Source organism: Pungitius pungitius, chromosome 11, assembly GCF_949316345.1.
Source record: "Pungitius pungitius chromosome 11, fPunPun2.1, whole genome shotgun sequence".
In the NCBI taxonomy this organism is placed as follows: domain Eukaryota; kingdom Metazoa; phylum Chordata; class Actinopteri; order Perciformes; family Gasterosteidae; genus Pungitius; species Pungitius pungitius.
Window position 1 is genome coordinate 8,157,645 of NC_084910.1, and position 27,527 is coordinate 8,185,171.

Sequence of the window (27,527 nt, forward strand, 5' to 3'; positions counted from 1 at the left end):
GCGGAGCGTGCCACCGACGCCGGAAACGAGCGCCTGGATCCCGCGTGAAGGGCCGGGAAAAGGCCCCAGCTGTCCCGGAATCCTCCGCGAGGTCCATTTGTGATCCCCACCTGAAGACATCCGGCGCTCTGCCTCGGCACAAGCTGGACCGGAGCCGCGCGGAGCGCGCCTCATCGAGCCGCTCCTCAGTGAAGAGAGCTCGACGGGAAGACGGGATTGCCACACACAATCTTTACAGCTCCCCCCTCAAGGGCTAGCTGAGCGTGCTCCACGCCTAGGCAGACAACACAGGCGTGTCGTCTGAGTCACTGCCCGTAATAAAACGGGTGCAAGGGGGGACACATTGGACAATACCGCTCAGCCATTACTAGGTGGAAAAACTTCACACACACTAGATGAGGGCACAGAGATGAATGGTCCTGCCCTTCAGGTCCCTTTATGGCGCCCTGGTCCGGCGTCCCCGCCTATGACGTACAAGCTCGCCATTGGTTCGATTTTACACGTGCTTCATGACGCGGTCACGCAGGGACGTTCCCACAGCGTCTTTACGCAGCTCGAGTTCCCTGAGAGGGAACTTATTTATTACCCGGATCACAGCAGATGGAGGCAGATGGGGAAATGGCAGGGAAATCCAGGTGAGGCGGGAATCCAGGCGGGGAAACGGCAGACAGGCTCAGGGAATGTATTACTGAAAGGACAAGAATACATGGTCAGGGGAACACAGACATATAAAGGGTGAATCTCTAAAGACACCTATCGAGGTGACCAGCCAAACACAGTCTCTACCAGGTAAGTGGTAACGACAATCTGGCAATGAGTGGGTGAAGAGCCGAGGTAGACATACTGTCAGGTGATGGTTGATTGAGTGCAGCTTAGTTGCCTGAGCAGGCGTCAGAATGAGTTTGGTTTGGAGCCACGCCCCTCCACATGACAGCAGGAGGCCTGGCTTCACCGTGACACTAGGGTCTGACATCTTACTAATGTTGAGACACAGATGCTGAGGATTCACTGTCCCTTCTATATGTATGTTAAAATAAAAATATAAATCTGTGAATTATTTTAATAAGACGTTATTAACTGTTGCTCAGTGTTGTATGCAAGATGTTTATACATGTTTATAATGGCACCTTGCACATGTTTAAAATAAAAATGTAAATGAATATATGAACCTGTGTATTATTCAAATAGCTTAGTATTGTATGCACAATTACAAGGTAGCTATGGTAGCTACATGGCACTAGGCCCAGTAAAAATAATATAAAAAATAAACACAATTTGATGCAATTTATATAGTAGGGGTTCCCTGCTCCATCTCTCCATCAGTTTGGGGCACCTTGGCCTGAAAAATGTTGAAGACCCCTTCTCTACACTATAATGGTTATGTTGTTGAGTTCACCTTCAACACCAGTCAAGCAAAAATTGTCAAACACCAAACACCAAAAAAGTTTGGGGACTACTTGTCACGGTTTGGGTCTGCTTGTCTTATTTTGTAGCTTTCTTGTGTCTCGTGTCTCTGGGTAACTTCACTTCCTGTCCTGTGATTGCCTGATTGCTTCCACCTGTGTCCAATCACCTGCACCTCCCTTGTGTATTTAAGCCCTGTGTGCCAGTTGTCCTTTGTCGCGTCATTGTCTAAATGTCACTCGTCGTTGGTGCACAGTCTCTGGTGAGTTTTGTTTTGAATAAAGAGCACGTCAGAAGAACCTGCATTTGAGTCCTGCTTCCGCCTGCACCTCCACGCCCACGTGACAGAATGACGCGAAGGCGTAAGGACTCAGCAGACTCCTGGTGTGACTTGGGCCCGGACTACCTGGATGTGAGGAGCCCGTTTTTTCTTCGCAAAACTGATTTCATTTTTGGGCCCAGAAGTTATCAGAAGGCGTGCCTCGAGCTGCGGGACATCCTCAACCCGAGGAAAAAGAGCTCGGGGAGGAGGAGGACACAAACCCCTCCAGCCCCGGCTCCTGACCCGGACCCACGACGCCCGTCCCAGCCCAAGTGGGCCCCCCGACGCCCGTCTCTGCCCGTTCCGGCCCCCAGAGCCTTGCCTGCGCCCGTTCCGGCCCCCAGAGCCTCGCCTGCGCCCGTTCCGGCCCCCAGAGCCTCGCCTGCGCCCGTTCCGGCCCCCAGAGCCTCGCCTGCGCCCGTTCCGGCCCCCAGAGTCTCGCCTGCGCCCGTTCCGGCCCCGAGACGCCCGTCAGCGCCCGTTCCTGCGCCGAGACGCCCGTCAGCGCCCGTTCCGGCCCGGAGAAGCCGCAGCCGCACAGCTCGGCGCCCCCCGAGACCCTGAGGCCCGGTCGCCGACCCGGCAGGCCCCCCGAGACCCTGAGGCCCGGTCGCCGACCCGGCAGGCCCCCCGAGACCCTGAGGCCCGGTCGCCGACCCGGCAGGCCCCCCAGACCCACCTGTGTCCAATCACCTGCACCTCCCTTGTGTATTTAAGCCCTGTGTGCCAGTTGTCCTTTGTCGCGTCATTGTCTAAATGTCACTCGTCGTTGGTGCACAGTCTCTGGTGAGTTTTGTTTTGAATAAAGAGCACGTCAGAAGAACCTGCATTTGAGTCCTGCTTCCGCCTGCACCTCCACGCCCACATGACACTACTGCTCTAAAGCATTGGTGACCTGTCCTATATGTCCCCCTACAGTGCACTACATAAAGTATGCAGCCATCCCTACAAAAGAAGAAATAAGTAAAGAAAATAAATTAATGATTTTAATTAGGCTCCAGGGGGAAGAGTATAGTACTGGGAGTACACTTAATGGATGGAAATAAAAAGAGGGCTTTATATTTCTTGCTAAGTGCCTGTGTAGTGTGTAAAGGACCTGTTTTCCTAATTTGATTGGCTTGAAACACTTCCTGTGCCTGAGACTTATGGTCTATCTCTCTTCTATTTTATGTTTGCTGTTGACAGAGAGCAGATCTGGCAGTGGCTCCCCTTGCCATCACATACGCACGCGAGAAGATTATCGACTTCTCCAAGCCCTTCATGACGCTGGGTATAAGTATACTGTACCGCAAGCCCAACGGGACCAACCCTGGGGTCTTCTCCTTCCTCAACCCCCTCTCGCCTGATATCTGGATGTATATTCTGCTGGCTTACTTGGGTGTCAGTTGTGTGCTGTTTGTCATAGCCAGGTAACATGTCACTTCCAGTGCTCACAACCTTACACACAGTCAAAAACATGCTTTGCTACCATCACCTGCCAACACCCGCCAATTTCTGTAATCACGCGATCAGCACCCTAACTTCCTCACAGTCAAATACCACTGCGTTTATTGACAATTCTGACACTGATCAACGTTTGGCTATCACAACTCAAAGCCATTGCAGTGTAACACACTTAATGCTGTTCAACCAATGGAGGATGACCTTTTTCCATTAGACATTTACACACTTGGCATGGGTAAAAGGTTACTTCTACATACTACTACTTCCACATACATTGGTATCAATACACACCTGAATAAAGAACTCAAGACAGAGAGGTTGGAGGCCCGATCAGCCCGTTTGAGGGTTATGTGTGAATGTCTGAGAGTGGCTGAAAGGTTATCCACTCATACGGATATGTGTGCAAAAGTGTGTGTTCGTGGGATGTCTCAAGCTGGTGTGAACACTGCTGCCCCTCTCCCACCTTTCCCTCACTGTTCGCAATGTCTCTGAGATCATGCTTTCTTTTCTTTTCTCTTGTTTCTTCACCTTGCTTCAAGCACAACTGAGAGTCAGATAAAGCCTATCATTTGTTTTCTGCTTGTTTAGGTTCACAGACTTAAACTAGAAAATAATTGTCTCCCGGTTTATTCGTTTTCTGCTTAAGCCTTACCACCCTAACGTAATTGGACATCTGGTAGGAAAAGCAGAATCACATTCTAGTGGTTGTAACCTTTGCATTGGATCAACATCTTTGGTGCTTATAGCAACTGAGAATATGCAACTATGGAAGTAAATCTGTGTCATCGGGTATTGAAAGAAAAAGGTGATTACATTTCTAGCACTGAATATTTATGCATTAAAACTATGTATCTGAATGTTTTTCAACGTTAAAATACTGCAAAAGATTCAACTGCAAAAAAATCACCGTTAAAATATTCAACCACAAACATGCACGCGTAGCCAAACCAGTAGTTCAAAAACCAGTAGGCACGGAACACCGTCACTGAAAAATGGGTTCTCGTTTCAGACTTCATGAGCAAATACAGGATCCCTTTGTGTTCCTTTCTAAATACGTACATCCCTTTATCTAAGACTCTGCGCTACGGAAGACATGGCTACAATCCGGTTTTGCGGCTGAATTTTTTGGGCTGAAGTATTTTAACGTTGAAAAACATTGAGATACATAATTTCAATGAAGAAATATTCAGTGCTCGAAATTCAATCACCTTTTTGTTTCAATACCAGATGACACAGATTTACTTCCATAGCAACTCATAAATACCTCCAGACTGCTTTAATAAGCAGGGTATCAAAGCACACAGAGCAGGTGGGTGGGAGCGAGATACTGCAGTTCTATCCCCCTCCTGCTCCAAATAACATCATCAGCGCAAGATAGCAGCACCCGCATGGAAGATATTTTGGCTTAATTTATGTACAGTCGGAGCAAGTGGAGTTGCGTTGTTCAACCTAATATAGATTACCCCATGCTCTGCTCTTTAGTTGCTTTGAAATACTTCATAACCTCTGCAACAAACGTGTATTTTAACTGGGCCTGCCACCTGTAATTGCAGTACTCTTAGTGCAGTTGATCTTACAAACTCAAATGCCATTGGAGTTCAAAGAAACTAAACCCAAGGAAGGAGTGCTGCAGAGTTCAAATATGTTTGTGATGAACGTTTGTAAAGTACAACGCTCTAGAGTCACACTTGGGTCTTGGTGATTGCATATAAACGTGTTATTTTCAGTTAATGAATAGAGAGTAGGTGGAGTATGGGTAGAGCTCTGTGCTGATTTCAGCAGTTATACAAATGCAGATATCATAAAAGGAGCTTTATATAGGAGCATTCAATAAATAATGAATACATTTTTTACTTCTTTGCTCTACTTGAGACTTAATGTGATCTGAGCACACTAAAATTGCCTATATGGGCTTTATATATAATATTGGGTGTTGTTTTTTTAACGGACAAATACAGCTCTTTATTATTATTTTTACTGATGAAATGAAACAACACATTATTTGTACTGGTTTTCTTTACTTTGACAAATCCATTTAGTTGATAAAACTAGGCCAATGCTTTTTGAAGGGCTGCTCATTTGATCTAGTGGCTCTTGCTGCCATTTGAAGGGTGAAGAAGAAAAGAGAAAGAAAAGTTCCTGTTAACTCTAAAACTTTTGAGAGAATTCGGCTTTCTATCAGCCATGACCCAACAGTTTTAGCGCTAACACATATGTGTTTTTCTATGTTACTGGCAATATGATCACACAGGGTAATAAAAAGCGGCAACTGTCATCTAAGTTGGCTCAGAATATGCACCTATCTCAATTTAATATAATAAGTAAGTGTATGGGTAAGTGTATGAATTCCTCTTTCACTCTATTCCTTCTCTTCTCCTGTACACACCAATGCATGCAGGGCTACAGCAGCATGTTTTTGCTGTAGAGTGAAGTACATAACGGTCTCACAAACTGATGAAATGCTAAGTCTAATAGACAAATTATGCGTTGTAAACGGAAGATGTGGAGACTACTTGTCTCTAATGTAAATGTTTCAAATGTATAAAGAATCAAATATCTTTCCTTCTGCCATGTGGCCTTGCAGACTGGGGACTGGGCTCCTGTGGAAAGGCGGTATTACCGAGGTAGACCTGTTTGCCTTCAGAGAGACCACTCACTGTTCTCTGTGTTTTGCAAGGCTTGTGCAGGCATGGCCGATGTCATGACAGTACACCTTTTCCCCGGTTGCTCTGCTCCCGGGGGGTTCTGGTGAAGGTCCGTCAGGACGGTGGCCTACTGCTTGTAGCCCCGCTCTGGCCGGCCCTAGATGGTTTGCGTACCTTTTGTCGCTCCTCGCAGGCCCTCCGTTGGAGACCCCCATCGGGGTGGACCTGCTGTCTCAGGCGTTGGGGTCCATTGTTTACCCTCGCCTCGAGCTATGGAAACTGTCGGCATGGCCCTCAAAGGGACCCGCCTCCTAGGAGCCGGTCTCTCGACCGAAGTCGTGGAGACCATCCGCCACTCCAGAGCCCATCGTGCTTGGAATTTGCACCCGGTATGGTGAAGGCGTTCTTCTCCCTTCCCCCGGCTACATTCCCAAGGTCCCGTCCGCTACGGTCGGGCCTATTGTGCTGCAGGCTTTCTGTCCTCCCCCGTTCCTGAGAAGAAAAAGCGTCGGACGAGGTGAAGCTTAACCTCCTCTGCCCATTCAGAGCCCTAGACATGTATGTCCGCAGGACCTCCCTGTGTAGGCTCTCCGAACAGCTGTTTGTGTGTTTCGGGCCTCCCAAACACTGGCGGCCTGGTAATTAGGCAGAGGAGGAGCATGTGGGTGGTTTAGGCCATCACACTTGCTTAGGAATCGGCCGGCCAGCCCACACCTTGGCTGTCCGGGTCCATTCTACTAGGGGTATGGCGGCTTCTAAAGCCCTGTTGTCGGGAAGAATATTACGGTGGCCGAGAAGGTTCAGAGAAATACAAAAGCCACAACACACCCCGAACGCAACAACACAAAATACAAAAGCCACAACACACCCGCAAATTCCACAACACGAACGCGACAACACAAAATACAAAAGCCACAACACACCCGCAAATTCCACAACACGAACGCGACAACACAAAATACAAAAGCCACAACACACCCGCAAATGCCACAACACAACACGAACGCGACAACACAAAATACAAAAGCCACAACACAGTCGCAAATGCCACAACACAACACGAAAGCGAAAACGGAAGCAGCTAAGTAACTGCCCACGGGAGCGAGCGTATTTTGGAGGAACGCGCACGAGAACGAGCGTTTATTTGACGAACGGAGCTGGAGGATGCCAGATTGTTTAAGTAAGTGAAACGTGATTCCTTGCGGCTACAGTTAGAATTTAACGTTAGCTAAAAGATGCGTGGCGCCATTTAGCTAACGTTAGTTTGTTAGTTAAATAGCCGCAAGGAAACATGTTTCACTTACTTCTTAAACGATCTGGCATCCTCCAGCTCCGTTGTTACGTGCCTACTGGTTTTTGAACCTACTGGTTTGGCTACGCGTAGATGTTATTAAGAGAGTAATCCTACTTGGGCAATGTGCTAGAAAACCTGACAGAACTATGTATTTCACGCTACGCCACCAAAAACCAGTTGTCTTGGCTCACCCTGAACCAAAAGATGTTCTTGCCACTGACGATTTGCAATTTCATGATAAGTAGTAAAATCAGCAGCGGCACTTGACAGCTCGGTTGGCCGACGGCGCAGCCCCGCCGTCTAATAAAGTTTTGCTATTTTGCTCGACTGCATGGGTTCGAATCCAGGTTGTGGCGATCTTTTAATAAACGTATGTTCTTTTATTTATTTCTTTATACGTGGCATTGATGTAGTGCTCACTTATACAATCATAATCGCTGCATTGGATATGGGATGCATTTTGAACATTTTCAGCAATATTCGAACAAACGTTCGTGTTGTGTTGCGGCATTTGGGATTGTGTTGTGGCTTTTGTATTTTGTGTTGTGGCGTTCGTGTTGTGCTGTGGCATTTGCGGGTGTGTTGTGGCTTTTGTATTTGTCTGAACCTTCTCGGCCACCGTAGAATATCGCTACACAACGTTTGCATGGCGGCAGGCTGGTCCTCTCCCCACACGTTCGTGAGGTTTTACCACCTTGGCCTTAACGCTACACCTGGAGCACAGGTGCTCGTCTGAGTGTGCGTTTTTAAAACTTCACACCACGGTCACTTGCTCATATGGTGAGTGGGTATAGGGTTGCCACAGCGTCTTTACGCAGCTCGAGTTCCCTGAGAGGGAACGTCTCTCGGTTACGTATGTAACCTTCGTTCCCTGAAGGGAATGAGACGCTGCGTAAACTTTCTGCCATACTCCCGGCCTGCCCGTGGCACTTGATTCGGCCTTTCAGAGATGAATGGTCCTGCCCTTCGGGTCCCTTTATAGCACCCTGGTCCGGCGTCCCGCCTATGACGTACCAGCTCGCCATTGGTTAGATTTTACACGTGCTTCATGACGCGGTCACGCAGGGGCGTTCCCACAGCGTCTTTACGCAGCGTCTCGTTCCCTTCAGGGAACGAAGGTTACATACGTAACCGAGAGACGTTTCTTGTAACCATTTCAGCAAGGACATTGACTGTTAACCAGTCCTCTCCTTTCTAATAGCATAGGCTCTGCTGAGCTAACGCAACCACCTGTCCATTAAAATGTTTCCTTGCCCTGAACAATGTAACATCTTTTTGCCTTTGCTTTTGACAGACAATTTACAATTCATACAGGCGTATGATTGAGAAGTAAAAATACGGTCGGTTTACATCAGCCCAAAAGATGCTATGCATTTTCTCTCAATGCTATATGCTTATTCTATAAACATTTAAAAAGCCTTATTTGTCCCATGTTTTAAAATTAAATTCTTGCATGGTGTAATGCATTTCTTTTACCTTCTGTTCATAAACATAATTTGTATGTTAACTACTCACTTAACAAAGTTTGTGAGACCAAACTTTCAAGTACATCAAATTGACAGGCATTACTTCATATGGTTGGCTCCACGGTTACCAGAAGATTTAGTTCCAATGTGCATTTAAATATTGTTTATATATACATATATTTGTGTGTGTGTTTATATATACATATATTTGTGTGTGTGTAAACATTACACCTTTTATCTACGTATTCTTGTGTTTGCGCTGCACTGTGTGACTGACTGTTTGTATGCTTGGGAGACTGAACACGGGCACTGACATACACAGGGCTAGAGCTAGAGCACCCTCTCTCTGCCATGGATAGGCCTATTTGACATGGGTGCAGCGCTAAAGCCACATAATCACTCTGTTTTACCGCCACTTTCCCCCATACCTCCAGTTAATGATACCAATGTCGGTTATGGTTGCTTTTGTGTTCCCTCAAATTACATCAACAGCACCATTGTTGCCTCTGGCACAACTTAAAATAAAAAGGACGCACCATACCAGCTCTGCCAAAGCCAGTGCATTCTTACCTTGTTACATTTTGGGGAATCTGATTTCCTACGTTTTACATATGAAGAGCATTTTTTTTAAAGATTTGTGAAGTAGACGTGTAGTAAGGTGCTTGCCTCTTCTACCCAAATTTAGAATGTTTCTCTGTGTGCACTGTCTTTCCTTCATCACATTAAAGTGTCCCTGTTCTTAAGTAACAATATGTTTTGGTTCGGTGCTCATATTAAAGGCAAACCTCATTATGTGCTTAAAATTCCTCTCAGAATCTCTAGCAAACCTTTAAGTGGAATGTTTTGGATACTGGTCTTTTTTTTAGCCTCATGAATAAGATAGGCCTAATTGCATTTGGCCTTTGATATAGATCCAGCCTAAAATATGCAACGGAATATATATTAAAAAAAAAATTCTAATAGTTTGTGTGAAAATAATAAAGTAATGTAACAACCAGCATAAATAAATAACAGCTTCTTATGTAATGTTACTTAACATAAGGGTGAGAAGGTTACCTAACAATATTGATGAACAACGTTACGTAACAACCATAAACTCAGGGATTACGTTTGGTCCCACTTCAGACCATAGCAGCTGCATCCTGAATGAGCTCTTTTGGTTTTAGTCAATAATCAAACCTACTGCAAATATGACATTTTGGACAAAATCTAAAACATATTAAACTAAATCCTACAAACTTATAAGATCAGTCAGACGGTTAAGTTGAGTCAAATAAAGAGCGTCATCCTGTGACAAAGCAACCAGGCCATTCTGACTGTTGATTCATCTCCCGTGACATTGGTGTTATCATGTGTAGCATCACTAGAGGTTTCTGCTCGGTGACCCTGCCCCCACAGCCAGATAAAAGCCTCATTGTTTCTGCTGTTGAATCCCTGGCTTTTATCTCAACACTGACCTTGTTCCAAGTTTCTCCCGCTGCAGCACAGATGATCTGAGATAATGTAAGGGCAGTGTAATTGGATGAAAGTGACAGCAAACAGTGCTACAGTGAGAGGCGGGCGAAGCCGTGTTGTCTGTTGAAAGCGGCATTCGTTTACCATTCCCTGACCCAAGAAGCAGTAGCAGTCCAGCCAGACACTCCCATGATCTTGCACGACGCTGATAACTGCGCTCATCTATGTTCATGTCGAGTGGTAGTTGGCTTTTGGCAACACGATTGGAGGAAACACACTCAGAGACCTCTGCGTAAGGGATTGGGTCACATTGTCATATTTGTCACGGCAAGGTTGCAGTTCAGCTGAACTCAATTTGACGTTGCAAATTGACAAGCAAGCAAATCTGGGGCAAATTGAGTGAGCGGATGGATTGATTTAAAGCAAATGGTTTTCCTATAGCAGAAATAAGGGGGATATTCAGAGGTCCTTGAGCTACACTACACAATATCCTCCTGTGTTGGGGAGGTGGGTTGGGTGAGATGGAACACCACTGTGAAGCACATTATAACAGCAAAGCTTATTAGTCAATGACAGAGTTATGATGCTGTCATTTTATCCATACATCCATGCATTGTCATCTAGAGTCCTGTTTTAGTGTATTGAACCCAGCACTGCTGTATTATAACCAGAGGACAGTCCAAACCTTGACACGTAGTGGTAGCGGTTTCATTTGCATTATCATCTATGCACCTCCGCCGCAGTAAAAGTACATCATGCATTGCGATTTGATTAGTCAAAGCCTTGTCTGTTAAAGAGCTTGAGTCAAGATAGGGCTCCAGTTCTCCCTTGACTCCAGCACAAACCAAACCAGGTCAGAATGCTTAATTATAGACCAATTTAACATTTACTAATCTAATGTTATTTTTTTCTGTTGTGGATGAATGAGAAATCTCTCTGCTTCACGAGAGGGTCGAGTGATGTGAGCGCCGGGTCTGACATGGGCATGATGTGAATAAACCGCCTCATAGGCTGAATATTAATGCTCCTTTTATAAGGATTATTAGTTCTTTTCTCGGCTGACAATGGAGTTATTTTCAGACCCCATCGATTAAATTACTGAGGGAACTGCCTTTGATATCAGCACTCCCACACAAGGAGCCCCCTTTGGAATATGAATATGGTCAAATGGAGCCCAATCTCCGGGTATTGCATCTTATTACAATTTGATAACATACAGAATATGTAGATTAGCATTAAGTATTTACTTTGACCAATAGACTGTTAGACTAAATAAATATAAATATAACATTTTAATTTACTAATCCACTTAACAACGTAACAATCTAAGGGTATGAAGCAATGCTTTCTGATGGGGGCATGATTGTCATTGTCTCACCTCTGAACATCACTATGTAACCTTTGTTTTCTCTCCCTGTCTCCCACCAGATAGGATGACAACTCTTGGTCTCTTTTATTTTGTATTTAAGAAACTGCAGTGAACGTATATATATATATATATATGTGTGTGTTCTCTCTGTTAATTGTCACAGGTTTAGTCCCTACGAGTGGTATAACCCTCACCCTTGCAACCCTGACTCGGATGTAGTGGAAAACAATTTCACCCTGCTAAATAGTTTCTGGTTTGGAGTTGGAGCTCTCATGCAGCAAGGTAGACGCCTCTGCCTGCCCCTCTTTTTCTAGCACAAGTCCCACTTTTTTGCTGGGGGTCCACCTTGGTCTTTGACCAGGCCCATGGCCATGCATGGGGGCCTCTGTGCATGGTGGAGAGTCCAGCAGGACTGGACTAAATGGGATTTGAGTGATGTAATTAATCAATCAAGTGTGGAGTGCCTGCATGCTCCCCTTCCCCATTTTCCCTTACTCCTCCCCTCCCTTTCCCCACCTGTCTATGGACATCTGAACAGGTAAGTGAACCCACCCAGAATGCCTGAGATGGATGAAATCTGTGCAATTAAAATGAGTATGTGAACTCAGCAGCTTCCCCTGACTGTGTAATTGTGTTTCCTTCTGCCAAACCAATAGCATATCTTCTCAACTAGTTGGCATCTTTAAGCTGAAAAAGTGTTTTGAATGAATAAAAATAGGTGTTTTCCCTATTAAAATGTATGTAACATTGGGAGGTAAATTGTATTTTCAAATTAGCATTTCCACGAGAGCAATTGAGGGTGCAACATATATACAGCAGGAAGCGCTAGATGTTTAGATGTTCAGATTATTTACAAGATTAAATCTCTGATCCATAATTTACCCTTCAGAACCTTATCAGGTGGAAACAGATATCAAATTTAGATTCCACCATGCGACCATTATTGGCAAGTGAAAGAAAATGATGAAGTTACCATTTAATTCTACAGATGTCTCAGTCAATTTGGCAGCTGATAATTTATCTATTGTTAGCTGGTAGCATGCTTACTAATTTTCCCAAATAGCTACTAACTCTTCGTCACAGATTTGTATTTCATTGGATGAGTTAGGATGCAGATAGTGTTTGACATTTTTTTTTCAAAATCAAAATATATTTGCTTGATTGAGTATTTTAGGAACAAGAAATGTTAATATTTAACTCATATCAATCAAAGAAGTATTTAAATGTGTTGTAATTTAGCCATTAAGCATAGTTGTGTTGGATATAATTCGTTGAATGAGCTCGTAGAGCAGATGTATACGGTTGAGAAGTTGAGAAGATGTGACTGAAGGCAGAGGGATTAGAATGAAGGAACACTTTGTGTCTGCATGGAACCGTGCCGGTCCGCACTGTAGAGAGGCTCCCCTGCCTGGCGGCTTGCCCCGCCCCCCAGAAAACTGTGGGATGTGCTTCTTTGGTCATGACGTTACCTTGGGTACATGATAGTCAGCCCCAACCAGGCTTTGTTAAGGTCGACGCCTGCTCTGAGTGGGTGGCCCCTCTTTTCTGTTGGGGTCTCTGAGGTGAAACAGGAATGAAGCCTGCAGCTGGTAACACGTTACACTTTGAAACAAAGCTGCATCTGATTGCCTGCCACGGGTGCAGCAGCAGAATCCACTGCTACTAATGAATATGTGTATGTGGTCATGCCTGCTTTCTTTACTTGTGTTCTTGATTGTGGTTTTATGAATGGGCCAAGTGGGTGACTTAGATACTTTCATTAGATTTATTCAAATGGGTCTCTGGTTCATTAGTCACTGAACCAGAGACCCATTTTAATAAACGCAGGCACCAGAGTGTAAATGTATTCATCCCTCAGCCTGTTACACTGCTGAAGTGTAGAATTGTCACCATACAGTGATCAGAATTCTACTCATTCTGTCAGTTTTAAGCACTGTGCTATCAACGTACTGAGAGTTTTCCATGCTGAAGTTGCATGATGATATGGATTTAACATTTAACAAGTGATACAAAAGAGAATGTGTACATTATTTGAGCATGTGGATAACACATTCAGCTAAAAAAACATTTGTATAAATTAACTAAACAATTCACTGTTATCTTCATAGTCTTGGAAATTGAAAACAATGTGTAAAATACAAAGAGTTAAAAGATTTACAAAGAGATTATCTTCCCCCCTTCGGGCCGGTCCTTTCCTTTCCATTGCAGTATCAATAGCGATGGGCTGGAGCTGCAGTTTGCTCCCTGTCTTTCTCTGCACAATCCCTTTATTAGACGGTTCACTCAAGGGACTGCAAGAAAGATGTTTGACGAAAAGTGAATCTCTCATAAAAGGGAGTGGAGCACAGTTCTTACCCCCACATCTCTCTTTCCCTCTGAGTGAATGGACAAATTCCCAGCTTTCCGTAAGCTTGTAGCAGCTACTAACATTTGCTAATTACCTATAAATCAACAAGGAAAGTATTCAGAGCTGACCTGAAGTTCTGGTGGGTTTAACTATTTTACAGCAGTCGCTCCAGTTAGTTGACAGTGTACTCAGTAGTTGAGAACCTCCGCTCTGGCACTCTTCTTGTATTAACAACCGTGCAATGAGCTCATAGTAGGTTTCAGTTCATTTAGGTTAACGAATAGATGCACACATTTAATGAAAACACTGTTACTGATACTTCTTCTATCATGGTCTCCCCAAAAAGTCAAATTTTCCAGGAATCTGGCCCTCTAATAGATTTTTGTGACTGGCTAGCATGTTACTACTTAGCTTTTCAGTCCGAGTAGCTACCGACCCCCCACAAGTGGCCACTGATACATTTTAAGTACCTTCTCTATGTCAATAGAATATTCAAATAAGTCTTACTCTGCCAATATCTGTCCTAAGAACAAGTCAGTACAGTAAGAGAAAAGACAAATTATCACCAGCTCTCACCATAAAGCCGCCCACTCTGCCCACTCATACACTGTGTGTATGTGAGTGCGTGATCCAGGCAGCAGATGCAGAGGCCTAGCCTGGCCCAGCCAGGTCCTGACTGGCCCGAACTAGTCCGGTCTGGTCTGGCTTGGCCTGGGTGCTGCCCTCTCCCTAGCAAAATGCCGTACATGGCCTCACCACATCCTTTGCTCCTCCCGTTCAGGATCTGAACTCATGCCGAAAGCCCTCTCCACCAGAATTGTAGGCGGAATCTGGTGGTTTTTCACACTCATCATCATCTCGTCCTACACGGCGAACCTGGCTGCTTTCCTCACTGTGGAGAGGATGGAGTCGCCCATTGACTCTGCTGACGACTTAGCCAAGCAGACGAAGATAGAATACGGGGTGGTAGAGGATGGATCCACCATGACCTTTTTCAAGGTTAGTCATCTATGAATACCATTTAACAAACTAGAGTCCTTTTTTGTGTGTGTATTTCAAGATGTATTCTAAACTTTGAGATTGCAACGTGGCCATATTCATATATTAATAGCGCACTACATGACATGGGAGGGCGTTTTTATTGGACAGAAAAAACCCTTTACTTCACCTCACCCTAATGAAATATTCAGAGGGTAACTCCTGTAGAGTTATCAAAAGCAAAAAGGCAGAGTGAGGGATAGAAAGAAAGGGAGAGATAGGGAGACGCGCAGCATCCGAAAGACAGCGAAGAAGACACGGTGCAACAGAGAAAAATTGTCAAATGTGGAAATACACGTTTTTGCACTGTTCCGAACTTCAATTTTAATATTTAGAGTAAATTTACTTGAAATCTTTCCTAATTGTAGAGAAACTGATAAGTGTAACTAAAGACTTGGCAAACAAAACTGTTCCAGTATAAGGTTTAGCAATGCTAAATGCGGAGTGTCTCCTTCCCAAACTTGGCCAAGCAGCTGGAGAGCAACAGAAGATATTGTAGTTTTCAAAAGACCCTGGCTGGAGACTGGATGAATTGCCATAACGTTTTCCACATATATTTTATCTGTACACAAGTCCAATGTTAATTGCCTGACATGCTATCAGCAAGTAAAATGCTCTTTGTTCCGTTAATATGAGGCTCCAGAACCACTAGACTCTTTTAAGATTTATTATCATTTGTTTAAACAGTTTTATTAATATATGCTGGCTCTGTCGCACTTTGAGATTCTTTGTTGAAGTGTGCTAATCAATTGAATGCATTATTATTATTAACCACAGGTTGGTTGTCCATAACTGAAATAATCAGGAAACATTTATTACCATAATATGTCAGACATACAAGGAATTTGACTTGGCAGTTTGTGCACCACAGCAGACAGTTCGACAATGGACAACAAGACAAATATAATGCTATGGGTTAGTAATCTAAGGCTATGGGTTAGTTTAAAAATAGAAAAAAGTTTGTAGTAAATGGCGCCAGCAAACAGAAAGTGACAAGCACATGTGGAGTGTGAAGAAAGTGGCCGGTGGGATGAGAGAGTCAGTCATTGGGGGACCCGGGCTTTGTTGATGAGTGTTGACGGGAAGAAACTTGTTAGTGTGGCGTGACGTCTTAGTCCTGATGGACCTCAGACTACAAGGGTCGGCCACAATCTTTCTAGCCCGCTTCAGAGTCCTGGAAGCAAACAGGTTCTGAAGAGACAGCAGATTGCAGCCAATCACCCTCTCTGCAGAGCGGATGACACGCTGCAACCTGCCCTTGTTCTTGGCTGTGGCTGCAGCGCACCACGCGGTGATGAAGGAGCAGAGGATGGACTCGATGATGGCTGTGTAGAAGTCCACCATCATTGTCTTTGGCAGGTTCAATTTCTTCAGCTGCCTCAGGAAGAACAACTTAAACTCAAGGTCTTAAAGTTTAAACTTGACTACCTAATGAGAGTCATGAGGAGCTGGACCAACATAGATTGTCAAAGACTGAAGCACTTTGAAATGTCAACTTCACATGAGTTGAACGTCCTTCTGGCAATGAGTCTAACCACTCAGCTACATTGTCACCATGATAAAATACTGCAGTACCTTTTTACAAGTTAAATAGCCTGGAGCCATGTAACAGTGGTAGTTATATCATAGTAGTTTTCTTCAAGCTATGCTTGGTAATCCCCTCAGTGAAAGGCCATACAGAATACCTGCTGCACATCAAGGCAGCAGTATTAATCCAGCCATGTTTGACAACTTTCCTGGATGATATATGAACAACTTTTCTTTTAATCTTTTGCAATCTGTCAATGGCACTTGGACGGCTTTGAGATTCAGCTTATTTTCACACACCCTTTTCATCCAACTGTGCAATAGGCACAAATGCATTCACACACACACAAGGACTAGACTGTGTTAATATGTTTATATGTGTCTCATCTTCACACTGAAACATACCCACAATTCATTAGCAAACTGCTGTGGCAATGGTTCTCTTTATCATATCGCCACAACAGTTGGTGTTAGAAACAGAATATGTGGTTGTTAATCATCCTACCTATGCAGAGGTCCCTCTGCAGCCATCATATACTGCCTCAGGTTAGACACTGTTAGTTCAAATCGTTTGAGGATTGTTGGCTTGTTTAGTAGAAATACACAAGATGACATCGTTTTTTATCAATTGCTTGCATGCACAAATGATAGTTTGGAGAAAATGGTTATCTTTCAAAATAGCAACATTATGCTTCAAATGTGTCTAAATGGCATTAGTGTCTGTAAAATAAAATGCACTCACTAAATACCTCCTCCACCATCAGCAAAAAGAAAAACATCTTCTTTTTATTAAACAAAAATCTTCCTTTACAAAACATCATATCATGAGTACACAATTGGAATTATGGTAGTAAAAGAAAAGGCTGACTTTTTTGGCTCTCACTACCCATCCATATCTCTCCTTTCATTTATCTCATATAACTAGTCATACACTAAAATGCCTTTTCGACAAACACACCTTAGAGCTTCCCATGTGATCAGCAGAAGACTCGTAGGTACAATTTGCACGCCAAATATGCACTTGGTTTTTGCCAATGGCGATATAGGTAATGGTTGTAAAAAGTGAAGAGAATTAGGTGAAGAAAAATCTATTTTCGGTTTAGTTCAAAGGAATTGAAACATAAGTTAGCTACCATTGGCTGACTTTATTCACCTCTCACACTCTATACTAGTTATCTGCATTTCCTTTTCTGTCTTGTTTTGGTCTGGTTTCCTCACTTTCCTCTGCTTGTTATGGTGGGCACAAAGACTTCAATACAAACGCAGGACTACCAAGGTTTCTCTTCATCCAATAAAGTGGGTTTAACTTTCACAGGCAGGAAAAAAAAGAAAGGCCAGCAGGAACAGTCACGTGAAGACGGGCCCGATCTGGTATCACTCGGAAGGGTGATTTTTCCGTGCGACTAGGCGGCAGACAGGCAGACAGGCGGGCAGGCAGGCGGGCAGTCAGACAGTCAGACAGGCGGGCAGGCGGGCAGGCGGGCAGGCGGGCAGACAGACAGACAGACAGACAGACAGATAGGCAGGCAGGCAGCCAGGCAGGCAGGCAGACAGGCAGACAGACAGGCAGGCAGGCGGGCAAGCAGGCGGGCAGACAGACAGGCAGGCAGTGTGACACACAGTCAAGCCTTCCATCTCCGAGGAACGAGCTGGCGGACTTCTTCAGGCAGGCAGGCATATATATATTTGTGTGTTTGTGTGTGTGTATATCCTCATGTGTATGTGTATATACAATATTCAGTATATGATAACTATTATAAATATATTCATATAAATTCTATTAGAACATATCTATTGAGATGAACGTAGTTTGTCCCGACCAGTGTGTTGAGGAAGGACAAACTCAAAAAAGACTTCACACAATGAACTATTTGGATAAAATGTCCCCGTTTTCATCCACGTCCTGGTTGTGTGTCCTCACCGCAGTCCTGTGTGCGTCGCAGCTGGGTAACGATGTTAACTTTAACAAGGTAACGTCATGCGCGTGGTGCACGAATATACCGCGTTAGCATGTAGCTAACTAGCTAGCTAAACATCCCAGGTGAAGAAGTCTACAGAAGCCTCGGGGTCCCTTACACACCTGTCCCGTTGTCTGATCGCAAGGTCCGGCTGATCAGGGCTCAGTTGTTTCACTTCTTGTTTCTCCGCCGAAGTTCTTCCGTCAAACGGCTCTTTGAGGAGAGAATTTACTGAGTTAAGGTTTGGTCTTGTTGGAGGGATACTGCTTGCCATTGTCATGTCGATAAAATGTCGCGAGACTCGCCCAAACGAGAGTGCAGCGAAGTAAATGTAGGTTTCTATAGTGGAAGGACAATCCAAAGTATACACAGAAACATGACACAACCCTTTGTGTTGACGTCCATATCTGCTGCATTCGCAAAGGGAAGATGCTGCCGTAGGCTGAAAACTGCATTTTAACTAGAGGTGGATTATTTTAAATATTTAAATATTGGATTACTGTGACCTAAATATGACAGCTTTTTCACATAAAAATGATAAAATTGACTGATGTACGCAGATACTCAGTACTAAAGGACTCAAGGATCAAGAGTGAGCAGTTCATTACCTACACTGACAATAGTTTGATCCTCTCCAGTTGGGAGTTGACATGTTGGGCTCCGGTTACTTAGTTGGAGTAGTCATTCCCTTAGTTAAGGGAGGTTTCAAGGAGATGTCAAGATACATAACTACTATAACCAAAAACAATGGAGGCTAGATGGATAAACATTTGACCTCAACCGCTGTTGAGCTGAATCTTGAGAATTTGACAGAACTACACTTCCCAGAGTGCACCAGCAGCCAATCATTGTCATTGTGGAGCACCTGTGTAGAGGTGAAGGTCCTCATTCCTTTTAAAACAGCAGAGAAGAGGCTCCAGGTTACTCTACGGTTCAGTCCAAAGACGCCAATGGTCGGTGAGATTTTATTTACTTTATTGTGTTTAAAATGCTGCCAAATATGTTCAAGGTATGGGTAACTACTGAGAAGATTGGGGGAGAATCATTGCAGCATTAAAATCATTTTGTGTTAAAGGATTTTTGCTCAAATATTTCATTTTGAGTTGGAAAAATCAAAAGTATAAGATGTTTAATAAATGTTTAAACCCGTTAAAAAAAACATTCAAAATATTTAATTAAAAAGTGATTTCTGTTCTTTGTCTTTAAAGGTTACAACCTAATTCTCCGAACTGACCAATCAACGGACAAAGGCAAAATAAAAGTGATCGTGTCTGAAAATTTTTGTTGTCCTCGTGAGCAGGAGTAGAGCCTGACAACCGCAAAACTGAAATTCATGATAAATTGTTTTATTGTTTGAATGGTAGTGTAGAGTCTAGGGCCCTCATGCATGTACACATGCAATTGTAGGGTTATCAGCTGAATGGCCAACACAGAAACTGTAATAATGATTCTGTAACACGTAATGATTTTGTGTTCACTCAACTAGAAAAAGTGTGATCCTTGTGGCAAGAATCCTTTTGGCTCATCTCCTTTGCCTATGTTGCCGTCTGGCTTGGATTACTGCTGCCATTTCACCAGGAGGCATATCCTCCTGGTGAAATGCATCCCCTCCCATCTCTTTGTGGGGAAACTCCCATTTCCGGTTGATCCTCTAGTGAATGCATTTGCACGATTGTCCCTTTTCAGTTTCTGTGCGTTTTCCCTCAGTGTGGCATGTTTGCTCACACCTCGCCATGCTTTTACTTGCATGTTGCGAAACAAATGCTCCTGCAGTGGGCACAAAAGCGTAAATACGTTAGTGGTGAGTTTCCAGTCAGTTTTAAATATAATTTAATTTATATAAATTATATATAATAAATAGGTTTATTCATTTATTCTCCTGACACAGTCCGTGAGGACACCCTGTCTTCAGTCAAACTTGTTTTAAGTATCTAGATTGGCCAAGAATGACAAAGCTGTGTTTGACATTTCAGGAGCGAGATCAGACTGGCATCTTGTAATATCTTGTATTTCTCTTTCATCCATTCTTTGTACTTTCCAAAAGAATTAGGCTTCATTATGTTTCATTAAGAATCCAGCTGTTGGTGAGGACGGAGATGTGTGATGAGCACGTCAGCTTGTTTGTGATGCTGCCTCCCATGAACATAAAGCTGAGAACTTTGAGAGTGCAACAGTTTCCTCCGGCAGATTGTGTTAAATGCTGAGCTTAAATCAACTATTTTCAAATCAACAATTTTGGCAAAATACAGTGAAAGCTAAACCATACCATGTAATGTTGCAAGTTTATATTGACCTTTTAAGTAGCCCTCGTCTTGGGGATGGTTTTGCCTCTTATTGGTGTTCCACACCTAAATATTTGGACAAATATGAATTAAGTTGCAATGCAAATGTTTAGTAAGAAAGCTGCCACTGAAAATCGACTGAATTTTTGTTAAAATGATATAGTTTAGTGTGAAGTGTCTTGACATCTGTCGATAGATTGGAAAATGTCAATTTCACCAGTAATATGTCTCATTACCAACCAAATCTTTTTCTTTTTTTTGTAATTAATGGGTACCAAATGATAAATACGTGGTACACGCCCCTTGTCATCACCCCTCATTCACTGCTGTCTTGAAAGCTCTAACAAATAAGTCGAAAAACACATCCACGAGGTGCAACCCACCCTAAGTAAATGGACTCTACAGGAAGTAAACTAGGTTGCGTTAACTGCATTAACATATTTCCTTGCATTAAACTTCCCCACAATAAATCAAAGATTAACGTGTCAACTTTGACAGCCCTACTTATTACCATTGGGAATTGTGTTTTTGATTTGTATTGAGTCCGTTTCATATGCAGCCAAATCCAGGCCATATGTTTTGATCATTTGAAAAAGAAAATTCAACCTAAGATTTTGATTTTGAATATAAGTCTGATTGATGTGAATAAAGTATTTATTCACATTTTTATAGATATATTTTTTCAAGTTTCAAATCTTTTTCCACTTTCAGATATATTTTTTCACAGACTTTTAACTCTGATCTGGCTTAGTGGCATCAACTGAGAGGACAGTGAAATCACGACAACTTAACAAAGAAGGCTTTTCAACTGCAGTGCCTTCAGGAAACGTAGGCCAAGCTAGGATTCCATTCAATTCAATTCATTTTATTTTGTATAGCCCAAAATCGCAATTTACAAATTTGCCTCAGAGGGCTTTACAGTCTGTACACATGCAACATCCTCTGTCCCAAAACCCTCACATCGGCACAGGAAAAAGTCGCCAAATTATGATAAAACCCTTGAATGGGGAAAAAAGGGAAGAAACCTTAGGTACAAAGTCAGAGGAGGGATCCATCTCTCGGAATGGACAGACTGCAATGGATGTCATGTGTACAGAATAAACAATGTAAAAGATGTACAATACATTCAATTCCTCTAACAGAGATGATACAAGTAATTGCAAGTAGCAGAACATGTGTACGGCAGGACCACTGCAGGGACAACCACCATCAGATAGAACCACCATCAACAGAGGCTTCTGTGGGGAGGGAGAGCAGAAAGATGTTGGTTTATGATGACAATAATATGAATCATATTTAAAGTAGGGCTGTTAAATGATTACAAATTGTAATCAAATTAATCAAAATTTCCAGTGGATTAATCAGGATTAATCACTATTTGCATTTACACCTGAATCCTAACCATTTTTTCTTTCTGAAATGCATACTAAAGATAAATAACAGGACACAGATACATAATTATCATTATTATTATCATCATTATTATTTTTTACATAAATACATGTTATTGATATTTGACTTGGTTTAATTCATTCCAGAAAATAATCAAATCAATGTTATTTGATAAGTTACAGACTGATTTCCCTGCATGGCTCTAGAAGGGTCTCCAGCCTCTGCAGTTTATGCCACTCTGCTGCGGTCGGCAAAACGAGTTTGTGCTCCTGATGGTCCAGGGCTGCGATGACCAGACATGTCAACATTCCCGAATTTCAAAGCCCCTCCCGAAAATCTCCCGGACCGACCTTTCTCCCGAATTTCTCCTGATTTCCACCCGAACAACAATATTGCTGCACCATCCGTCACTGGGCGCGCCGTTTCAGACCGAACAATAATAAAAGTTACACCTTGAAGTCGAGCGCGGCAATTAGAACGGAAAAAAATTAGACTGGCGCTGCAAAGAAAACCGCTAGCACCCCCCCCCCCCTGCCTGCAGGTGGCAGTAATGTGATGTATAGGATGAAATGCATTCCCTAGAGGAAGAAGTTCTTTCCGGACCTGAATAATTTGTCACACTGCGCATGCGTGAAATGTGTTAAAAAAATTGACGTAATTAACGTCGTTAACGCGCTATTTTTGACAGCCCTAATTTAAAGTAATGATGATGGCAGCAGCAGGTGTCAGCAGAGCCATGCCAGGAGTGAGAAACAGGGTCCGCACGGAACTACGATCCACGGAGACCTGCTAGGCGAGAAAGCACAAAAAACTCCCGGAAAGAAGCTGAATTAGTGATGTACATTAATAAAACATGGATGATTGTGGAAGGAGAAAGTGAGAGTGTGAGAGTGAGAGAGGGGCTTGGTGTGTCCTAAGAAGTCCCCCGGCAGTCTAAGCCTAGAGCAGCTTAACTAAGGGCTGGTCAAGGCTAACCTGAGCCAGCCCTAACTATAAGCAATATCAAAAGGAACGTTTTAAGCTTCATCTTAAATAAACTGACCGAGTCTGCCCCCCCGGACTGAAAGTGGAAGCTGGTTCCACAAAAGAGGAGCTTGAAAACTGAAGGCTCTGGCCCCCATCCTACTTTTTAAAACTCTAGGAACCACATGTAGCCCAGCATCTACGGAGCGCAGATGCCTTGTAGGGCAGTACAGTGTAACAAGCTCTTTAAGATAAGACGGTTCCCTTACCAGTAAGTGCCTTGTAGGTGAGGAGAAGAACCTTAAATTCTATTCTTGATTTAACAGGAAGCCAGTGCAATGAAGTTAATACAGGAGTTATATGATCCCATTCCTTAGTTCTTGTTAATACACGTGCAGCAGCATTCTGAATCAACTGGAGAGGTTTAAGCGATTTACAAGAGCAGCCTGATAACAAAGAATTACAGTAATCCAGTCTAGAAGTAACAAATGCATGAACTAGTTTTTCTGCATCACTTTGAGACAGGAAGTTCCTGATTTTCAATATATTACGTAGATGAAAAAAGGCAGTCCTTGAAGTCTTCTTCATATGAGAGTTGAAGAACTCCAAGATTTCTAATGGTGCTGTTGGATACCAGAGCAATTCCATCTATAGAGACTGTATCACGTGACAGCTGACTTCGAACGTGCTCTGGGCCTATCATGATAACTTCCGTTTTTTCCGAGTTTAACATCAGGAAGTTGCCGGTCATCCAAGTTTTGATGTCTCCAAGACAATCCTGAAGTCTAACAAGCTGGTTGGTGTATTCTGGCTTGATCATTAGATACAGTTGAGTATTGTCTGCATAATAATGGAAGTTTATGCGGTGTTTTCTGATAACGTCGCCCAAAGGAAGCATATACAGGGTAAATAGAATCGGTCCAAGCACAGAACCTCTGAACATTGGTGGTCCTCGATGATTCACCGTTCACAAACAGGGATCGATCCGATAAATAAGATTTAAACCAGCTTAGTGCAGTTCCTTCGATGCCAATAAAGTGTTCTAGTCTCTGCAGCAGGATACAGTGATCGATGGTGTCAAATGCAGCACTGAGGTCCAGCAAGACAAGAAAAGAGACAAGTCCTTGGTCCGATGCAAGTAGAAGATCATTTGTCATTTTCACCAGTGCCGTTTCTGTGCTGTGATGCATACGAAATCCTGACTGGAAATCCTCGAACAAAGCATTGTTTTGTAGAAAGTCACATAATTGATTTGTGACAGATTTCTCAAGGATCTTAGCGAGCGATTAGAGATGGGTCTGTAGTTAGCCAACACCTCTGGAGCTAGATTAGGTTTCTTAAGAAGATGTTTAATTACAGCTACCTTGAATGACTGTGGTACATGTCCTGTCAACAAAGACAGATTCATAATATCCAGTAGGGATGTGCTAATTAACGGAAAACCTTCCTTAAGCAGCTTAGTTGGAATTGGATCCAGGAGACAAGTGGAAGACTTGGTTTTCAAAATTGAAGAAGTCAGTTGATCAAGATTGATGGATTTGAAACCATTCAATTCAATTTTTCTAAAATGATCAAAACCTTTGGCTTGGATTTGGCCGCATAGTGTCAAACTTCCTGAGTTCCAACAGATTGAACAAGAATAGATCCTAACAATGCATTAGTGCATTAGAGTATGCATTTAATGTTAGGGTGAATCTCATTTCTCTGTCTTACCCCTTCCCCTTCCCCTACCCCTTCGTCTGTGTCTTCCCCTTGCCCCTCGATACCGAGAGAAAGGGGGTAGGGGTGAGAACGTTCCTCTAAGAAATGAGACACCACTCGATAACTGGTTGCGTCATCATCCCTTGCCGCTAGCTGGCTGCTACGTCAACAGAGGCGACAAGTGTTGACATAAACGAAGATGCCGTTGTCTCAGGTCGTGATATCGATTGCGCATAGCTAGCGGTTTACTACCGATTCAAAACAAAAACATTACAATTAAAACCACTTGAACATTTTATTAAAAGGATCATAAAACACGAGTGTCATAATTATAATATCAATTAAACCGCTGAAAATACTTACATTTGTGCGACTCCTTCACAGTTCGACGTTCAGCCATGCCGGCACTTTTGAGAAATTCCTACGTTGTTAAGTTACCCCTCTGTTTCAAGTGTGGTCCTCCGCAAACTTCGTTTCAAGGGCTATGTAGCCCTACGCCTTGGCCCTACCCCTTAATCAAAATGAGAATCGAGACACCACTTCCCCTCACATGAACGCGCAAAACCGAGGGGGAGGGGTAAGGGGAAGGGGTAAGACAGAGAAATGAGATTCACCCTTATACTCAGATCTAACGTTTCCATATACAAAGCAGTCTGAATATAAATCAGAAAGCTTTGGTACAGAGACCTCTCCCACACAAAAAAAGTATGCTATAAAGCATTTCATTAAAGATAGTTACTAAAGGTAACTGTATTCCTTGGCGAGATCAGTGTTTTAAAGAACTAAAACCATAGGGCAATTGTGGGTGAGTGGGGAGCACGGTCGTCCTCCTATCAGAGGGTTGGTGGTTCGATCCCTGGCCGGGCATGCCTGCATGTTGATGTTTCCTTGGGCAAGACACTTGCCAGCGCAGCTCCCTTAACTGTGAATACAGTGTGTGAATGTTAGATACTGAGACAGACAAATGTCTCTTTATGTGAACGTCTGTGTGACCAAATTAAGACACCTTTGTTGATCAGAGTTGATAATCGGCTCTGTAGGACTGATTAGAAGCACATGGTTGTTAGGGTAAAAACACCTTTTGAAGTACGGAACTCTCAATTCTATATTTTCAAGTATTTTAGCTCTTTAAAACACTGATCTCGAATACGGTTACCTTTGATCTTTAATGGAATACTTTATATCACGGTGTTTTTTGTGGGAATAGCCTCTGTAGAAAGTTTTTATTTAGTTCATTTGAATCACCCCCTCCTGCCGAATGAGAGGGACTTATCAACAATCACCGTACTCAAGGGCATAACCATGGTTAAGACATTGGGGGGTCCAAATGAATACCCTTTCCCATATTTATTGGTGTGGACAGGTGTGGTGTAACAGTGATCCAGCGTGTTCTCCTCTCTGGTTGGGCATTTAATAAACTGTTTAAAAAATCCATCAAGGAAGGTTAAAGCATCCTTTCCCCAGGCTTAAAGTTACATTGTGGATGGATGTCATGTGTACAGTATTGAAGGACAATGTATACAATATGTTTAATTCATATGAAAGATATTATATATATATTACATCATAATGTCTAATAACACACAAACCACAAGTCTACCAATATTCATGATCACATGATCACATTTCTAGCGCTAAGCATGCTCTTCTTCTTTATTTATTAACACAACGCAATTCATAAATGCAGTTTGAAAGTGGATTTCAACTTTAGCCAAGACGATCATCTTCCACTTCATAAAGCTTTATGCAAGGGTTTGACAGTGAATGTTTCTCAGCATACACAGTGCGTTTGTAAATGCAAATTATCATCTTGATGCTGATTAATTTTATATCAAAGGAACATTTAGGAGATACGGATCATATTCCAGTGTGAATATTTTGATATCACATAAAGGGTAAATAACTTTTGAAATGATAAATAATGCATCTACTCCTGTTGTCAATCTTGGTGGTGCCGTAGTGTAAACAATAACATAGCCCTAACTTTTGAGTTATTTCACAGTATGAATATTCGCTACAGGGGTGTCTTCTCGTGAACAGTGATAGTGATTTACACAGCAAAAAGCATGACTACAATCTAAAGATTGTAAAGTTTTGCTAATTTATGGATACTTCCATTTGCTGACTGGAGGAGCCAGGAGGTTTTGCTGAAATGAAATTGAACACTCTGTTTATTCAAACTGAATATTCTTATTCTTATAAAAGATGTCACACATTCTGAAATGCTGTGGATGGATTGTTGTGGACTTTTGGTTTGACAGCCATTCATAACATAGCTATTGCGTTTTCTAAGATCCCTCATATGATCAGCTCTGGATTCTCGTGTGGAGGCTCTGGGGAGCCCTGCTCGGCTCTGTGCCTGATGTGGAGTGTAGGTGGTGATCTGACTCTCTGTGTATTCACAGCCACTGCTCTCGCCTTATCAGCAGTCTGAAGCTTGCATGCTCAATCGCCTGATTTGTCAAGGGTGACTCCAAAAGATTCTGATAGGCACTCCGCAAATCACCCAGTTGATCTAAAATATCGACCAGCCACAAAAAGTCATTACCTACAATAATGGCGGGCAGGACCTTGAAGATGTGACTTAATTAGGTTTCAAATGGCTTCAAAAATGCCTTCAAATTGGCTCCCCTGGAGAGTAATGTGCTCTTGGATTTTCCTGCATGATTACAGGTGTAGAAAGTGAGGCATACTGCTACTGACAACACAGCTACTAATCCTAACTATGGGTGATAGCAGCAGCACAGACTGAAAAGATACGGTACGGTTAGACAAAATCACGCTGCTGCTGCTGCTGCTATTTAACACACGCATCCGCTTCACCCAACATGCTCTTTACAAGGCAGGCAGAAAGCAAATAGCATGGCTGCAGCTGCAGAAGAAGTTAATTTCTGGATTGAGCTGTTTATGTGGGCAGTATT

The 27,527-nt window shown here is 43.0% G+C and overlaps 1 protein-coding gene across 3 annotated transcripts in view; it reads left to right on the top strand.

Annotated features, from left to right (window-relative positions):
• The window catches only part of grik2 (glutamate receptor, ionotropic, kainate 2), a 238,286-nt gene that overhangs the window by 183,379 nt on the left and 27,380 nt on the right, over positions 1-27,527 (top strand). For all 3 annotated transcript variants that reach the window (XM_062565669.1, XM_062565670.1, XM_062565671.1), the window contains exons 12-14: positions 2,912-3,135; positions 11,562-11,680; positions 14,527-14,744. In XM_062565669.1, the coding sequence (XP_062421653.1) occupies positions 2,912-3,135; positions 11,562-11,680; positions 14,527-14,744 (561 nt within the window). The remainder of the gene's footprint in view (positions 1-2,911; positions 3,136-11,561; positions 11,681-14,526; positions 14,745-27,527) is intronic.